General features: G+C 38.4%; 1 protein-coding gene across 5 annotated transcripts in view; it reads right to left on the bottom strand.

Moving 5' to 3' along the window:
• The window catches only part of PHACTR1 (phosphatase and actin regulator 1), a 303,617-nt gene that overhangs the window by 79,426 nt on the left and 204,316 nt on the right, over nt 1-19,875 (bottom strand). For all 5 annotated transcript variants that reach the window (XM_074899680.1, XM_074899683.1, XM_074899679.1 and 2 more), the window contains one exon: nt 240-320. In XM_074899680.1, the coding sequence (XP_074755781.1) occupies nt 240-320 (81 nt within the window). The remainder of the gene's footprint in view (nt 1-239; nt 321-19,875) is intronic.

Below are 19,875 nucleotides of genomic sequence, written 5' to 3'. Positions count from 1 at the left end.
ATTTCTACTGCTTTACATTTCTGATTAGTTTTCAGTTTTATTTGCTAGATAACTAGCACATGTATTCAATGGAGAGGGCCAGCCCACAGTGAAATTAAAAAGAGATGTTTGGAGATCTTATTCTGCACAGTCCTGAAATTCAAGACTGTATTCCCAAGTTCAGTGTTACAATAACATAATATGTGCCCATAAAACTATATGGGATGTCAATTTAATGTTGTGAAAAGAAGAACACTTACCTTTATCAAAAATTTCTTTCAGCACTCCTCGTTTTATAAGCTCCTCTCTGCTCTGCCTCATTGATATTTTTCTTTCCAAAGCTGTAAGCAAAGGAGAAGGGTCATATAAATAGAAAAGAAGTAAAACGGTTTTAAAAGGCTCTATGCCTTTTAAGAGATTTAAAAAAATTTTTTTTTCCTCTGCAAGTCAGTGGCAAATTAGTTTATCAAAATAAAGGCTACTGGCAGTGCAGAGAATCTGCCTGCTGCTGTAGTATGGCCGTTATTGACAGAAATGGCTATAGACTGACCAATTTGAGGGCATGTCTGCACTCCCACTGCTTAACTTTGACACAATCCAAGCATTTCTATGGAGAATTAGAAACAGCAAAGGGAGAAAGACAATTAATGCCAAAGCCAGAGAGGGAAAGGTAAGAAAGGAGGCAATGCAAAATCTCACACCAATGAAAGATATGGCCGTGGACTGTCCCCAAGGCCACAGAAGAGGACTGGCACCTCTGCCGCCCTGAAATCAATGCCTGTTTCCCATTAATTCCAGTGAAAGCATATCAAGGCATTTGGGACTGCAAAAAAGGAGATGTTTAATAGAGCCTTCTCCTCCCTGGAGGGATGTTTTCCCCAAAATAGGTGTAAATGAGGGAAACTCCATGAGAGCCACTGCAATTTCCACCAGGTCTGAACAGCTCAAATCCTATATTGGCTGCTTGGAGACCATGGTCACTGGGGTGGCAAAATGACAGATAGAAATTTCATGTTTGTTTGGTTCAGCAGTAATTAAAACAATGTCCAATTAACCAAAACACCACAAAGGACATGCATTCAGGCAAAGAGCTGAAAGCCAGCAAGCAAGGGGCACAAGAAGTGATGTGCAGGAGCGGCTGCGACTGCACTCGCTCTGCGAGAAACAAGCCTGTGCCTGCCAAAAAAGAGGCACAGTCAAGGGCGAATCACTTCTGCCATATGCTCCCCTATCAGACCCAGCACAGATGCATGCACACACAAATGAACTGGGACGTAGCATCTCCAGTCTGCCCAAGGCAGATTTAAAGCAAAAGAGGCTTTGAAATCCTCTCTCCATCCCTGTAAACATGAGGGCGTAACCTTTTCTGACACTGCTGCATGTTGGCTGTTCCTGCAGGGGCACATACACTTGGTGAATCAGCTGTGCTGCACTTATTTGCTGTCAGATACTTAAGGCTTAGTGCAAACAAGGCCAGCTCTGCTTCACTCTTTTGTACAGGATAAATCTAGGGTTTTCCATTTTTAAAATCAGTTTTGAACATGTATTCTTCAGGACAAAGATGACAAGTAGGTACGGTTAGTAGCTAATAAAAACCCCAGTCTCCCCTGAACACGTCCTCTGAACTTCAGCCCTGATCAGAATTAATAATGTCTGAGACACAAGACCCCATACCCATTAGCCAGATGCATGATACAGTTTTATTCTGGAAGCTGTTAACATAGCAGTCACAGCATTTTCTGGAGTGCCTCAGCCCCATTTAAAGAAGCACTTTAGGTACCTCACTGACTTTCAATGAAACTTTGATTTCTAAGTTTCTAATATGCTTTTGAAAAGAAATACCCAGCAATCAGATTCTGAAATCGCATTGCAGACTGCTCTCCAAGCTGCCTTTTCCCAGTGCCGAAGGGCCCTTGTTCTGGTACGGCATTTAAAGCTTTTTCCTCCTCCTTAAGAAGAGCTACCTTCAGTCCCTCCAAAAAAAGCCCAAACAAGCAACAGCTAACTCCCGAGCTCTCTCCCACCAAAGAAACTGTTAAACCCCTGACTTTAAAGAGCTATTTGGCAGCACCCAACATCTTTTCCAATAGGTCTGAAAAAGTGTAATTTTCTGTTTAGTGTCAGCAGTGAACAACACCCAGTCTGTGTGAGCTTGTTATTCAGTCGGAAATCAAGTTGGGTGAAACAGCAGAGCAGCAGTTTCTGCATATAGACAGCAGCACTGCTCACAAAAGAAAGACATGGGCAAATACTGATATTTTTGTACTTTACCATAAATAGCTAAGCAACAGATCCACATTTTACATACAAATTCACCTGGGTTCACTGTTTCAGTCTCCTGTTTAGTCAACAGCTGGCTATGCAAGGTAGCACCCACTTCATGGTTAGGAGGTCCCACCACGTTATTGAAGTAGTGGTACGAAACACGGTAATTTTATTAATTGGAGTTAACAATTCTGGGGGATCAAGTGCTAAACAGGGCTGGCAGGGCATTCTGAAGAAGTGAAGGAGCACCTCTCCCAAAACAGTTGTTGGGGAAGACACTCAAGTATTCACCAAGACTTCTCAAAGTCATGGACTATTTTTGCAGTCTAGCAGAGGTTCAAAGATAGAATATATATTTTTGGAAGACTCTATATACATAGGCTTTTCACATATTCCCTTTTAGTTCTAATCTGCTTCTGCTCAAGAATGAAAAATCCCCACAACCCTCCAGTTTAAAGCTCAGACTAACACAATTTTTTTCAGTTTCTAAATCCTTTCTAAGTAGGTACAGGACTTAAAGTATTAATTATTTTCCTACTAAGCCAGTTTAATTAATAAGATATTTAGAGGAAGGGCATGCTGGGCTAAGAGCAGCACTGAATGATAATAACAGATGTTATATTAAAACTATGGAACATGCTGCCTTCCTTTAATACAAATCTTCCTCTCAAACAAGTCTCGTACATTTAAGTGCATAAACTGCTATGCTACTGCTAGATCAGACAGGAAAAAATCACAAGTGCTTAGATGCAGAACTCATTAGGATCTAACAGCCCGAACAATGAAATGTTTCACTTGGTCTGGATTTCTCTGGCAAAAATTGCCAATTCTTTTACGAAAGATTTTCTTTTCAAGCTGATGCAAAATAAATTCATTCACTCTCCACTGAGAAGGGATCCATTCATAGCAGAGGATAAATAAAAACCTCTGAATTAATCCTTGATTCATGAGAACCTTGTAAATTCTGTGATGGGGAAAAATCAAATAAAATTAATATTTAACAAAAGATGTAGTACTTTAGTGGTGATTTTCCTTGGTGATTAACCTCATTTTTTTTCATTTGTACAATCTTCCAGGAGATTAGAAATAATCATTAAGCCTTCTTTATGGGGTCTACTTATGCCAGCAACTGGTTATCTTAAATTCATTGATCCTCCAAGACAGCTTCAGTTACTAGTTTATAGAAATGAGCATATGTGTCTTTTATGGTATAAGTGTACAGACTTTGGCAGTGTGCTCTGTAGTAAGCTGTTTCTTTTAAGCTCCGATGAAGAAACAGTGTAAAATGTTTTTATTAATATTTCTGAGCCAGTGTTTTTGAACTTGTCCCTCAGGAGCAGCACCCCTCCACTGTTCAAGCAGAGCTTTTCTCTGGGGCAGTCCCATTAAGATCAGTAAAGCCTTGACAGGGTCAAGAGTATTTCCTGCCCCCCTGTTCTGGAAATCAAATACAGTTTTGTCTTTATTCCTTTAGTAAGCCGTTGTGCTCTGTGATGGCAGTGATTGTGGGCTGCTCCTCCAGCTGAGAAGGTGAAGCTCACTGCTGTCTCTGTGCCAAGCGCTTCTGCTGCTCCATTAACCAGTCAAAGAGGCGTTTATGTATTTAGGATGTGTAACCTTTCTGTCCCTCACATCCTTCCCTCCAAGACCAAAACATGCCAGACAAATCCCTCCAACCTGCATCTATATGAGAATAAACCAGCCTCCTTTGCATAACTTGTCATGCTGCTGCTTAAACCAAGGGGTGGACTAAATAAACAAGTCCTGCCCTTCTCATCTGACAGTCAAAAGTGAACTCCAGTCTGTGCTAGCCAGTTGAATCTTAACCTCACTTTTTTCTGAGGTTGCCCTTGGCTGTTATCTTAAAAAGCACTGGGGACTGCTTTGCATGAATTCTTCCTTTCAAAGGCCACTATAAATTTCATGACGATTTTAGGAAGCAAAGGTCGTTACAGATAGGAATGGAGCTCAGAGCAGCAGCTTTCTGGTGTATTAGTTATATTTGGATTCAAGAGTCAGAAATTTCTTTGCTAATAATTCAGATCTGAATAATCAGAACAAGTAAACCAATTGCTTTCCACACTGTTAAGATAAACAACCATCAATATTTCCTTTAGACTTTTAAGGAAGGAGAGATTTTCAAATGTGATAGATTATGCATCAAAATATGTTCCATCATCTTGAAATTCTTCCAACTCTGTAGACTTTCTTGATAATCAAACGAAGCAGGATTCATCTGATACACATTTTTACAGTGTGGGCTTCCGCCTCTGATCTGTCCTCCTTATATATTAAGAGCAAGTCTCAGGCATGACTGAGCTCAGTCTAACGTAAGCATCTAAAACAGGCTGAACTGCACCTTGGAAGTGACTGTTAGTCTTTACTGATTGTAAAGGAAGCTAAGGTTGAGGAGCTGAGGTAAAGATGCATAAAATTAGGGCTGATTCCACTCCTGAAATAAAAATTGACCAAAGAGGGTACTTTTAAGAAAAGAAATGCTGCTGTAGATGAAAGTGTCAGATGGAGCTGAGGAAAATGTAGATATGTTATCTCACACAGAGCTCCATTAATTTTGGGATTGTTTCAATAGCTGTGGCATGACACCCAGCATTGCTGCTGTGAGCTTGGGGTTTGACCAACGCCAAAACACAGCTTGGTTGAAATAACTATTTTGCTTTGCTCAGTGATAAATATGAATTTTGCTTGGCTTCAAACATTCATAAGTGTCTTGAAGTCTGAGGGAAGAAAAAAAATATTCCAACAGGTTCCTGAATCTTTGAGATTTAAACTTCTTTACAGAAATTTTGGGTGTCTTTAATCTCAGCCTGAGTTTTCCTCTAACAGTACCATCTACAAAATCTATCTCAGAAGGATTACTACCTAGAAAAGATTAGGAGCCCCTTTTCATCTGTGATGTCCACCCACGACATTTCTTGGTCTGACTGTAGCCTAGCACTACTGTTCCGTGAGATTACGAATTAAGTGAACATCAGCAGGGGAAAGATGTGTATTAAAAGTTAAGCTTGATTTAAAAAAAAAAAATATTACAAATGCCTCTCCAAGTCAGGTGTCGCTACAGTAGCTGACCAAATAAATCTCCTTCAGTACCATAATTGCTTGGAAAACAACTGTGGCTACAAAACAAACTAATAAAACAGGAACAAAATCTGATATTGACGTCACACAGGAGGAGTAACTCAAAACACTCTAGGAGTAAACCAGTATCATTATTACCATTACAGTAGTTGAAAAGAGGTACAGACAAGTTGAAACAACTTGGCTTGTCACTTGCTAGATCAGTAGCAAAGCATTACCAGCAACTGTTCTGCAGTCAGTGGCCAACACGCTAGGCTAAGAAATGATCTTTCTAGACTTAAAATTTGTTAATCTGCAATTAAGACAAATATAGTAATGGGAAAAAGAGGCAAAAAAAAAAATTCCCAAACTCTATTAATACTATTTTATTTCCAGTCTTACAAGTACAATTGTATTTATTTTTGATTATGACTATCTGAAAACACAGAGAAGATGATACTAGGGCATCTTGTTTCCACTCAAATTCAAATCAGCTCAAGACACTGGTCCTGCTCCTGGACTAGGAACATGGTAAATATTCATTTGTAACAGGCAAGTTTTTAAACAGTAAAAATATACACATTCCTTTGAAAATGCAGGATCAAGTCGAAAACCCCTAGTTACTAACCAGAAGAGTTTAGGAGGTATAACAGTTGCCGCACCTGGTAACCACAGGCAAAAATCTTACCATCCTTACTGATGGTAAAAGAAAGTAAAACTGGGGAAGAAGCTGAAATCAGTCTGAAGAAAACTCTACATTTATACAGATCATTACTACATGTAAACTGCCAGAGGACAGGCTCAGGAGGAAAATGGATGCAAAGTCAAATCTGTAAAAACACAGAATTGCAGGAGCTAATCAAAATACTGCAAATCGCATTAAGCAATGAAGATCACAATACAGTAACACAATTCAGAAATGCAGCATACAACCAAGAATTCAGCAAATGCAAGGAAAGGCAGAGAAATTAAATCTGAACAACTCTACCATAATTAACAGAAGGAACTGAACTAAAGAAATCAGAAATCTAATCCAAGAGCAGATGGACTGTAATTTTTTCATATAGAAGGACTGAAAAAAATCAAAGGAGCTGTCTTCCTAGGGAAAGTACTAAATTTCAAGCTAGATCCAAAGAAACCCAACATAATGGATTTCACAGGCCAAGCAGAGCAAGCCTGGCAGAAGATGAGTACATAAAACCAGGAAATAAACCAAGAAAACTTGACAAATATAACTAAAGGTGTGTGCTCAACAAAAATCTAAGAAAATGGAAGTGAAAAGAAAACAAGACTGTAGACACCTTTAAGGAAAATGTTACCACCCTCAACTGCCCAGCTGATAAATAGCAAAGCAGAACTCCACTACGTCAATGAGCTGTGATAGTCTATCAATAGTATCTTGGAAAGACTCGTATTTTCATCCCCTTCCTACGTAATTGCTTTTCTTGTCACACTTGAGAAGTATTGTACAGCAGGTTAGGGAGAAATTCAGAAAACTGACCAGAATATTGAAAAAATGAACAAAATAATTCCTCCTTTTTTTCCCTCTCTGAACTGGAACACAGGATTTTCATGAATCATAGGTAATACTAGGTCAAGAACTGGAAAGCTGAGCCACCAACAGGTATTGCTTTCCACAATTTAATGAAAAATAAGACTCTCTAGCTTAAAGAAATTTGCAATAAAGTAACAGCATATCTTAGAGTACACCTGCTCTGCAATTAAAGTGTGATTGCAGCACAGAAAGCCATACCCTGGGCATTCTGAGTATATACAATTTAGGGATCAAAACCAGTAATGAGGGGGTGGTACTGACTTATGTGAAGGCTTTCATCCAAATAAGAAACCTGGCAGGCTCAAACAGCCCATGCTGAAGTCCATACTGCTACCAGTGCCCTATGTAGCTATATCTAGATTAAAGAAAAATTTAGCATAGCTATTACCACCACAGTTCTTACTGCAATGAAGCTATGCCCTAAGTACCAGCAGAAGGCATCTAACGTAATCCTTATGACAGGAGATCCATTCATATTTTCACATGGACCACTAGCAGATGAAATGATGGCTTTTCCTACAGTCTTTTGCATTACAACATGCAGAAGTTATAGAAACAGTAAAAATATGTATTCTACTCATCAAGCCTTTGCAACCAGACGAGTGATGCCATCTGAAAGAAATATGTAAGAACATCAACAGCAGCTGAACATCCCAAAGAATGTTTGCTTTTTACAAGTGACTCAACTTGCTTTAGGCAGCTTGCAGTCTCAGATTTCTGTACGTACAACAAACATCAACTGTGCTAAAAGCAAATTAGTGAAGAGCTTGGTGCAAGCGTGCTTCCCTTACCCTGAGAAGATGTTACCCTGACAGAAGATACTGCAGTAGGGATCTGCAGTGTCATCTGTAATGGCAGAAACGTCTATTTGCAATATTCTGCTGCACAGTAGTTTAAGGGACCTTCTCCAAAGCAAAAACCAAAGCATCTGAGTGGTGGGCATCACTACAGTAAGATGACGACTCCTGTGACTTCCTGCAGCTCAACAGAATTCTCTCCAGAACAGAGTTTACACATGGGGTATAAATAACCAGGCAAGCTGCTGCTTTTGGATTTGCTCCTCATCAGACAACACATCCAGATGGCAAAATACAGAGCACAGTTTACAGAAACAATTCTAACAGATGTCAGGAAACTGGATTCACCCACTTTTAGAAGGTGAAGGAATCTGTCTTCCTGGGGCAGAAAGAGGGAGAAAAGTATCAAGACAGAACCAAAACAATGGCAGGTTGATGTTAAGAAGGGAGGAGGAATGCTTGGACAGACCACCAGGAGATGACCACCAAACTACTGGCCAGTATTAGGTTCACCTGTTTGCCAGCCTGGGGGATTTCCCTGCTGATAGAAAGGAGAGCTATACTCAGGAAGACAAGCAGCACAACTTTTAATAGTAACCGCAAACTGCTGTGTAGCTTGAGTTTACCTTACATATGTAAGTTTACAAATAATGCCTGATACCCACAGACAGATGATGTGTAAAACCAGTGCATTACTGCCTAACAAAATCTTACTTGGCTACAGTTAAGAAAGCTTGATCTGCTGGATGCTTCTATGTCACCAGACAGCAATTTGGGATAACTTAAAAAATAACTGCGCATTACCGAAAGTGTGTATTTACACACACAACATGCTGTAGTAAATTACAGTTTAGGAAACTATTCTTCTGCTTACACTGGAATAATTAGTACATAGCAGCCTCCCAAACAGTCACACAAAGCTGATGAATAGTTGAGCATATGTGTCCACATGTACACCTATTTAAAACAAATCTTACAAAGTATAGGTTGCAACTAAGAAATACCTACTTAAATCCGAACTTGGCTTTGCACATTTTGGAGAGAGAAGTTATTAAGATTTCAATTACTTCTTGGAAACCATCACTACTTTTGTACACGCAGAAAACCTCAACTAAGCATACACAAATTAAAAATGCATTTGTTATTAGAATGAACTGGCATGAACTCTTTAACACAGACCTCTGTTAGGAGCCAAACAGGAAATCATTCATTTAATGCTTGATTATAGAAATGACTGAATCACAAAGCAACAGACACTTCCTCCAAAATAAGAAGATTCCTGAATTGCAGCTGTCATATCATCCAGCAATTATCTTTGGATGATATTTCCAGCTTGTGCAATAGCACTAGCTGGTTGGTACACAATAGACATAAAGCTGAAAAAAACCCCAAAGTGCCTTTAACATCATTGTCTTATCACCCAAAATAGCACAGTTCTACTTTCTGGCTTGGAAGCTGGTAACAGTTCAAGCTACAGTAAAGCCACACATGCAGTTTCAGTATGTTTTACACATTCAGAGTCTTGGTCTGATTTTTTTACATTTTTTGGCTGAAAAGATAACTTTCCCAGATGGAGGGAAACTTTCCACTATGCATGGCAGTTCTCTGGAATCAGAAGACCGAAAAAAGATGAGACTGGGATTTCAATTACAGTAACAATAATGCAGAATATCTTAATGAGAATTTGGCATGCACCATCCTGCCTCGTAGTATGAACTATTCCATTATTTTAATAGGACATATTTTTTAAAAAATCCACCAATGACAAATGGTTTTATTCTCCTTTCCAGCAAGTGCTTAAGTTATCTGAGAAAATAAGGCATTTTTGCACTTAGTATTATATGTTATCTTACTGTGCTTTTTTTGTGTGCAAAAACATAGTTATGATGCTTGTCTGGGATGGGTAAACAGAGTTGAAGATATCAAACATCAGTAGACAATAACAATTTTGAACTGAAGTACTGATATAAGAAGCAAATTTAGAAAATAATAAGCAGGAAGGACAGTGAAGTGAAGGAGATATGATAATAGCCTAGACAATTCTTATGGTGTAATCACATTATAAATGTAGATAATATTGTATAAAGTAAAGATATAATGGCAGTCTGATATCTCAGTATTCCAGTGTGTCCCTACTCTCTGACAAATAAACTAATAAACTAAGTGATAAATACAGTTTATCTGATAAACGTGTAGAAAACCAAACAGAAAACTTGTAGATTCATAGATGATCTAAGGTTGAAAGCAATGGTCCAGAAGGATAAATGCCATAGTAAACACACCAAATATTTTTCACAACAGTGATAATCCTGAAGAGCTTCAGCAGAATCGCAGAGTGAAACTCTTCTTTACAGGGAGCTGTGGAAGTCTTTCTAAGTGAAGTGTCACTTGGAGGAGCTTTTAAAGAAATTGTTAAAATTAAGAGTAGTAAACTTCTAAAACCAGATAGTTTTTTTCCCAGTGTTCCTCAGGAAATCAAATATGAACTAGTGAGCATGGCATATAACCTAAGTAAGATAAAAAAGTGAGAGGTGGCAACAGAAGGTTGCTATTTTTAAGATTCCAAAAGTCACCCGGGAATTACAGACCATTAAGTCTGGTTTCCATGCCACCAGTCTAGGAACAGCTATATAAAATAGACCTAGGAGACCTAGAACAGAAGAGAGATGGGAGTGGAATCATCCTAGATTTGAGGTGGGAACTTCAGAGAAGTGAGTGAATAAAGGTGCTCTGTTCCACGTTGGTGCCTTCAGAGTTCCAAAACCCCTATGTTAAGGTCACTGAAAGAATTAAAATTGCATGAGATAAGAGTGAGCATCCTCTAGTGGATTAATAAGATGTAGAAAGCAAGGAGGAATGCCCCATACATAAAACAGAAGGATGAGGTATGACCTGCTCTCTTTTTCACAAAGACACATTTTAGGAAGTATGTCAATAGGGAGATAACAGAATTTGCTGATTGAAGTCAAAACTAAGGCTGCCTGCAAAGAGCTACCAAAGATCTTATGATACTAAATGATGTGTGACAAAATTCAACATTGATAAGAGCAAAAAAGACATCTGGGAAAAGACAGCCCTAACTACACACACTTAAGAACAGCTAAATTAGTCATTCCTACTCAAAGAGATTGCTTGGGAAAAAAAGAGAGCTGCAGAGAATTCTCTGAAAACATCATCTTAATGCTTGGGGCAGTAAAAAAGGAAACAGAAATCAGGAATTATCAGGAAATAAATACAGCAACTTTGTGCTAGTGTACTAATCTATAGCTAATGCAAGTCTGGTTACCCATCTCCAAAAAGATACAGCAGAACTAAAACAGCTATGGGAAAAGAATGATTAAAGGGATGGGATATCTTGTACAGGAGTGAAGAGTAATAGTGAAACTGCATATTTTGTTATCTCTTCTTTTATATCAAGGTCCTGGTCCCCTGATATTCACAAAAATACACGGTAACTGTCACCTAGGCTGTGCTCTGCATGAACCACATAGTTCCCCTGAAGGAAAATCAAGGCAGAAAACAGGATGGCCAACATCAACATGCATATTCTGTGCACCCTCTGGCTGCACCAAACAGGGGTCCTTTGGTCTGGCATAGCCCTTTCAAAGCATCCCCACAGCCCTTGCCCTTTTCCAGACCCAGAGGTGAGGGGAAATTCATGCCAGAAGGGGTTCTGCCTGAGGTGGCCTTTGGCAGCAGCATAAGCTCCTGTTCTCATGCAGTGTGGTCACAGCCCATTGCTCCAGATCCAGGGCCGTAACACCACAGAGAGATGCGAGTCAGTCTGCATCACCTGCCCTTGGGATCATGTGCCACGCTAGAGCAAACTACAAAACAGAAATCTTCACCCTGGGAAACAGTCAACCAACGGGGAATACAACAGAGGTCTTGTAACAGTATGAATAGGCATTCACTCTTTTATAAAATGCAAGAAAAAAAGAGCAACCAACAAAATGATCGGGGTGTATCTGGAAAAAAAAATGTGCTTTTGTATACAGCGTCTTTTTTCATTGTGGAATTACCTGCAAGTAATACCCATTTAGGTCAAAAGTGTAACAGGTTCAAATGGCACAAAGCGATGGAGGTTAAATCCACACATGGCTTCTTAATTTGGAAGCTTTTGGCTTATGAATTTCTGAGTGCTGCAATCTTATTTGTTATGTGAGGGGACAGATATACTTACCCTGCTTCTTGCATATGCTTTTACTAAACATAACTGTTGACTACAAGAAAAGGTACTGGGGTACACAGACTTCAGTTTGATCTACTATGTCTGTCCTTTAGTGTATTCATCTTTAAAGGATGTGTTTAATGAATCAGGAGAAAACACCCTCAATCCCAACACAGGAAACTGTGCACTGTATTCAATTATCTAATTGTTGGGAAATGTGCAAAGGCATCAAATTTGCCTTTGAAAGGAACTTGAATTTTATCTCCTTACCACACATGTCAGAGGATTCTTCTTGTGTGATTAAATCAGACCTGTTAAGTAATATAGAGTTCAACATACTGGCATCTAGAATTACAAAAATGGGTTCAGGTTTCATGGCCTGTGTAGTGCTGGTTGCAAAAGTAGCTTAATAGCTGATGTGGCACCCTGGCTTAGAACTCTTTTTCAACATGGGCTTCAGGATTTTTCATTCATTAATTCCAGAATAAGCTATGACTTTTTTTAAAAATTGTTTTTTCTTTCAGATCTAGGAAGTACAGGAGTGTGTGCTGTATTTCATGTTGGACAAATCCTAATTATTATTGATCACTTTCTGACAGTGCAGTATGTGAAGTGCCAATGGAATGCAAACCTGAAATCTGAAATTCTGCCCAATGTCGGGTAATGACCTGACTGTAGATGGTTTTTTAACAAAGAATAAAGTTGAGCTGCCCTGCAGATTTTGACTAATGCTTCACAAAAGAACCACAGAGAGGCTGCAAATCACTGCTCCATGGACAATTATAAGTTTGATGAAAGCTGACACTACCTTGAAATATTTTTCTGAAGATTATCAAAATGCTATTAGGTTGTTATGAGTACATTAATTAAAATATTCATGAAGTACTTTCAAAATTCAGGTGCAAGTAGAGAAATAATACCAATTTAATGATCAACTCTACCTAAATATTCTTCTGTTCCAACTTTATCCTGGTCTTTTTTTACATCAGTAAGATTTGGATGATATATTTTTGTGAAAGTTCACTTATTTCTGTTGCATAATAGCAATAGATGTCAGTCTATTTCTGCCATCATAATTAGTTGCTGTGGAGATGGCTGAAATATCGTGAATTATTATAATTGCAAATGAGGAAGAAGCAGCAGGAAAAGATGACACTGATAATCTGCAAATACTGCAAGGTTCCTAGAAACTATTTAACTACAAGATATTTGAATTTGCCACAGTAAAGAGCAGGCTCACAGAATATGGGGGTGGTATAAATTTCAGATGGATAGTGTGAAGAAACATGACAGCTACATGTGATGGCATCTTAAATTTAGCTTAATGTTAATACAAAATTATCATACAACCTATGCACTTTATGATTTTGTTACATGTGATTTTGCTTAAGGCCTATAGAAAGGCCACTTAAGGTATTCACCTTTATTATTATGAAGTAAAAACCCCATAGCAGCAGTATATAAAATCAGTAGGTGTTATTCTGAACTAATATTCTTTGGCAGATAAATGAAGGAGAAACAGATGTTCAAGTATCTGCACAAAAAGTGGCTAGAATTACCCCCTTGACATAGTTCTTTAAAAGGCAAGAATCAAGCTGCATCTATCACTGGAGACTAATGAACCTCTCAGAGGACAGAGTAGACAAAAATAAAATTCCTGATGTACTATTTTACAACAGAACTCCTTAGCATTATGTCGTAATTTGCTGTAGGGCTGGCTGGCACTCCAATCTGCACCTCAACTGTGGAACGAGAGCTGCATAACTGATTGTGTGTAAAGATGCTGCCTTCATACAGCCACTGTGTGCACTTCCAAATGACAGCATTATCAAATCTCTGCCTCAGTAGCATGAAGCAATTGGCCTGCACTAAAAAAAAAAAAGATTCCCCAAATCATGCTTTTATGAAGAAACAAACTTTTAAAGCTTGACTGAGCTAAATACTCTCTTATGTATTGCTGTTCAGAGCTAAGTTGCTGTATTCTGAAACATGAAGGGAAAGTGAGAAGCACTAAGAGAAAGTGAGAAGCAGCTGTTTGTAAAACAAGATTTCTTCCCCTCTCTGAGCATAGCCGAGTGACTGATACCAGAATTATATTCCCAAGATTTCCATGCCATTATTTGGATAGCTTTTTAAACACTAACAAGTACCCTGTCATCTTATTAAGATGATAAAGATCATTTAGGTGGACTGACTAATGGTAGAGCCTCAGAATATTGGTGAATTTATACTGGTTGAGTAACCAAATGCTGAGTGTTTTTACTATCAACAAACCTTCTGAGTTCAAAGATACTGGAATGGAAACATCTCCTGTTTGTGTGAATATGAACTAGAACATCCCATTCTGACCTAGCCTGATGTCCAAAGAGGAGTTCTCATCAGCCACTTAAGAAGGCAAAAGCCAAAATAGGCTCCCCTGCTGTCTTACCCATTTATGGTACCTTTTCAAGCCACTGTTGCTGATGTGGCAGCCTGATAATTCTGCTAATTTGATGTGAACCATCTTAATTTTAAACTGATTTGTTTGTGTGTATTAAAGGGATTAGCAGGCAATTAAACAAATAAATATAAAACTGAAAATGCGTCTGGTTTGGAAATTTTCTTCTCTGTGTTAGTCAAACTTGGGACTGCACATCTCCCATCCTCTCCTAAAGGCTGTGCAGGATGTGCAGTGTCTACCTTTTGCATCTGCATGTTAAATAAAAGCATGATGCACAGCTGCATACCGCAGCATTACACATCGATATGGGTCTGAAGGATGCTCTAGTAACACTAAGAAAAGATCAAGTTTTACTGAGAACCTTTTATACCTCCAATTCCTTTAAAAATTATAGGCCTCCTACTGTTACATATCAATAGAGAAATACTAGTACAGTTCTGTGTCCAGTTTGGGGCTCCCTGGCACCAGAAAGATGCTAACTGAAGCAAGTCCAACAGTGACCCACCCCAATGGCTGAACATGATGTGCAAGAGGGGCTCAAGAGAGCTGGGTCTACTCAGCCTTGAGAGAGAAGGCAGAGGAAGAATCCGATGGCTGTCTGTCACTATTGAATGCGTGGGTATAGCAGAGGCAGAGCCAGCCTCTTCCTGGAGCTACACAGGGGAAGGACAAGAGGCAAATTGCAGCAAGGGAAATTCTCATCAGATACAAGCAAAATAAGTCCTTATGTTAAGTGTAGTCAAATGGAACTGGTTTCCCAGAGTCTCTGTCTCCGTCCCTTGTAATATTTAAAAGTTGACTAGGAAACCTACAGTAACTCCAGAGATGGCCCTGCCTTCAGCAAAGCTTGGACCAGATATCCTCCAGGTATCTTACAGTCTCCATCAGTCTGTGATTTCTATTTAACAAAAATTAAGTGCTGGTGTGTGCAGGGATGTGCCACACTGATGGATCATGCTGATACCTGCTGTTGTACACATTATGACACCCAATAGGTTCCACTGCTTTTGCACTAAAATGGTAAAATCCTTAAAAGCCACACTGTTAACCTTACGTTTCTTTGTTAACAAATAAAAGCACACCATCTCAACTGAAATCAACTGAAGTTATGTTTCTTTTCAAGTCCGAGCCTTTTCTTGTACTGCAGTGATACTGCAGCATACCATATGTATCCTGAAGGCATACGACAGACACACCACTCTTGTCCTTTCAGCAACCCTATTGAACACACTAGTGACAATCCGGTGGCACCCTTATAGAAAGTCCAAGTTAATAATCCTTAGAGCAGAATATGCATAATGTTTAGAAATGAAAATATCTTTAATCTCAGTCACTGCTGGGTTGAAACCCAGTCCATGTGAATGAGGCTTAAACTACTCTTTTAACAATAAATGAAGTCGTGTACCAGAATAAGCAACTTGATGAGGCAGTTATGAAATCATCAGTGAAAGCTTTCAGACCAACACTGACCTACAGATGGTGTGAATAACAAATGCTTAGTATGGCTTGGTATAGGAAATAACTCCTTTAAGGATCTTTAAGTTATCAACTGGTTCCTGAAAATAGATAGCACTACTATTCCTCATTGCTCTAATCTGTGAGGTGATATAGTTGTGTAATTTCCATGGATTCAGGTAGCAGTTTCCTGAATGTCTTTCTGCATCAATGAAGGAGTAACACCTTCTGCACCAAAACCTCCTAGAATGGGTTAGACTTGGTACAGGCTTGATACTGCAAAAAGTTGGGATCATGTAACTTAATTCTGAGTGAGCTATTTCTTTGTCAGAAGAGATCCTTCCTTTAACTGCTGTAGGGGTTTCTGCAGTGAGTTCTCCCCACACTGACTTCTCCTTTGCACTGCAGTTTTTCACTGCATTTCATTTCTGTATCAGTATACATTTTCTTTAGCTTTTCTTTTTAACTAATTTGTTGTATTATTTACTCCAATAATTCTCACAGCCGCTACCATATGGAAACATATTTGCATTATGCAGCTGTATAATGCAGCTGCGCTTTGACCTTAAGTCTCAGAACAGTGGTCACTGCCAGTCTGAATCTGAAAACCAATTGCTTGAGAAGAAATGGTCTAAATACTTCTAGGTCAACGGAGGTGACCATGTATTTTGCAAGTCATGTACTCAGAAGTCTGGGCAATTCCTCCCAATTACAGATACAGTAATTAACACAGCTGATAAGTGACTGAGGTTAGAACTTAAAAAGGAAAAGATTTCAGCCCCTCCTAAGATTTCAGGCTCCCTTGTGTGACGAGACAAGGAAATAGGACCAGGAAGCACGGAGCGTTTCTAAACAGAAAACAACCAGACATACTTTATTTCAGCTTCTTTAAATGAAAGGCAAAGGTTTGTTTATCTTTAAGTTCAGGGAAAGGCTCAGGAAATCTTCGTTTTATTGGAAAGAATATACCTGTTCATATTGTAAACCATGTGGATTAACAGGAATTTACTATGAACTTGGTATACTTCATCAGATACCTCTCCCATTGACATCTACCAAAGCTTTGAAAGCCTAGAGTTCTGTAAGTGCAGCTCCTTAGACCAAGTAAACTATTTTTACTTTTCCCCAAAACCTTTCAGATAGAATTGCAGTCTTTAAGAAATACTTTAAGAAACTAAAAAAAGCTCAAGATCATCAGACTTTTACAGTCTTTCTTGCCTTTAGGATGGGATGTGTTTGCTGAACAGTAGCAAGTAGTTGCCATATTTTTTCCTGTTTTCTTGTTTATTTCATAGGTACTGGCTGAAAATAAATGAGATGTCAATACCATAGTATTTCTAAACTTCAAAGGTACTAGCCCGGTCAAACAGTCCAGACATGCCCATGAATATGGGCAGGATTTCCACACTGCTTTCTGGTATCTCATATAATAGTAACTATGCATAATAATGTGTATAATAACTAACTACTACATAAACTGACACCAACCACAGAAGTATATGATTATCCATGAAGCCAAGAAATAAACCAGTGCAGAACGAGAAGTTACCAAAAAAGACATATCCATGGAAAAGGAGAAAATCAAAACAAGGTTGTTTTTTTTTTCCTGGGATTGAGACAACATATTAGGGTTTTGAAGGCTGTATCTGAGAAAAAGCCAAGGGCTAAACACAGTGGAGGAGATGAATGTATGAAAATCACTGAGCAGTTACTGGGAGGGTTCTTCTTGCAAGCATCTCTTGTGTAATGCTTAAGAAATAAAACCCTGCAGGATGTAAAATCTGCTTAGCATTACCCTGAGTGTTCTGGAGCTCAAATAGTCTTTTAATCTTGTCTTTTAGACATCAAGGGGGAGTCGGGCCGGTGTGACTGTAGGAAAATATTTAGTCAGTATTGTATACAGATTGGAATCAGGCATATTCACAACAGGCTTACTGCCTTGGTGAAGTACAGAAAATAATTAAATAATTATGGTTTTATATTTGCAGAAAATTATTTAATGACACTGTATTTATTTAGTCAATGGATAGATATGGACATGCCAGCTGGCTTCCCTCCATCTCAACATATTACTGTGATTTCTGACTTTTTTTCCAAGAGTAAAAATAAAAGCGCAATTTAGGTAACTAATTACTACAATCACAGAACCTAATCCTGCTCTCATCACCTGTTTAAATCTGAGATGAAATTTCACCAGAGTTCACATGCTTATTGCAGATATAAATTGATGCAGCAGGGTACACATATTTCTGCATTACTTAAATTACTCTAAACAATGGTATAAATTGACAGTTCAAATAATTAATTTAAAGGGGGAGCATTTCGTATTTTAAAACAATTACTGTTGCTTGTCCTATCTGATTTTTTTCTTGGTACATAAAAAGGCCTGAAAAGAAATAGAGGTGATACAGTATTTCCATACTGTTGTTCTCATTTAATCTCAGAAGTATCATGTAAAGAAATACTTCATTATCTCTGGTTCTGTTAATGAACGTCTGAGGGATTTAAATCATATTTGTTATGTAATACTATTGGATTTTGTAAAACTCTTCGCTTTCCCCAAAGAGTTAATCATACATGTTTAATTGACGCTATGAAGAACAAACTTTTGAACAGATTTGGTAAACATTTTTTGTCACTCTGTTCTTGAGAGGACGTAAATTGAACTACTGAGGATAAATGTCTTCCAGAGCAGATACAATCTGCATTTTTAATACAGGAGAAAATGCAAATATAAATGCATAATAATCTCCATCTTCCTTGTAAATGTAAGAAAACAGAAACAGTCCTCCTCCCATTGTAGATCACTCTTACCAAAGATCAGACACCAGAGCTGAAAGGAAAATCTATGACGCATTAGATTTCCCACATTCTTTATAAAGAAGAGGCAATTTTTTTCCAAGTGACTTTTTGATTGTATTCTGCTCTATCCCTTTATTTTGGCCTGGCACGCTGTAAGAAGAGCAATCACAGTAACATAAGCATTAGATACAGGCTCTGACAACCAAATCAAACTTAAAAAAAAAAAATCAATTGTCACATTAAAATTGCTTTTGGTATTACATCTTTCATCAGAAAGACAGTAATACATCCTGAGCCTACATAAACAGATTACTCAGCCATCCCTGAACTGCTGCCAGTACTGAGGTGGGAAGCAATAATTGTGATATGCTAGCAACACAGCACAGTGACTCTTGAGGGAATGAAAAAAAACCCATCAGTTGAAATTACAGAGGGCAAAGTATGAAAGGGGAAGGCTAAAATAATTGCCCAAGATGGAACTTGATCCAAAGGCTAAGTTAGTGTTATTGTGAAAATTCTAAGGTATCTTCACTGACTGCAAGTAGTTGTTAATGCCTGCCTTCCTCTGAAACAATCCTTAGCAGTATGAATTGCCTTAGTGACGTAGTAAAGTTAGAGTTTACATTTAGAGAACACAGTGGATCCTGTAGCCAATTAGTAACACTTTCCACAGCTCTGCTGGTTTCCCTAGAAAGGCTGTAAACCACAAGGGACAAATAAACATGAACAACCTAACCTTCCATATATAATAAGAGCAAAAAGTAGTACGATGTTCCTTCAGAGAAGTACAGACCCTGCATCACAACATCGTTGTGCCAAAGTAGGTTGACCATGCTCCTCCTCCCTATGACTTGGCCCTGAAAAAACCTGCTCTAGGACTGGGCATGTACAGCAGCTGCAAAAGACATTCTGATAGCAACTTTCATGAAAGGTGAGTGCACAGAACAGATACCAGAGATGGGAAAAAAAGACCAATTCTGACTTAGGTATTTTTAAGAACTTTCTAAAATAAAAGCTGTATATGAATTTTCATGGAGAAAGAGATGAGCTAAGCCTGTTCAGTGATATCTTGATTATTTATGAACTTGCCCTTGATGGAATTCATTAGCTTACCATGTTTGCAGAGAAAATAATTTGATAATGCATTAAAGCTTTCCTAGCTTTTCTCAAAGTATGTGTAGGCAAGTATGATAGAATTCAGCTTTCTAGAAACTATGAACAAATAAATATATAAATACAGGAATTCTCCTTCTGGCCAATTTTGCTAATAGCAATATTTCGCTTTTTGCATTGCTATAGTCCCCTAAACGTATCCTCATATTTGCATGGAACTGTG

Source organism: Athene noctua, chromosome 2 (assembly GCF_965140245.1).
Source record: "Athene noctua chromosome 2, bAthNoc1.hap1.1, whole genome shotgun sequence".
Taxonomy (NCBI): Eukaryota; Metazoa; Chordata; class Aves; order Strigiformes; family Strigidae; genus Athene; species Athene noctua.
This window is presented reverse-complemented; position numbering and strand designations above follow the sequence as displayed.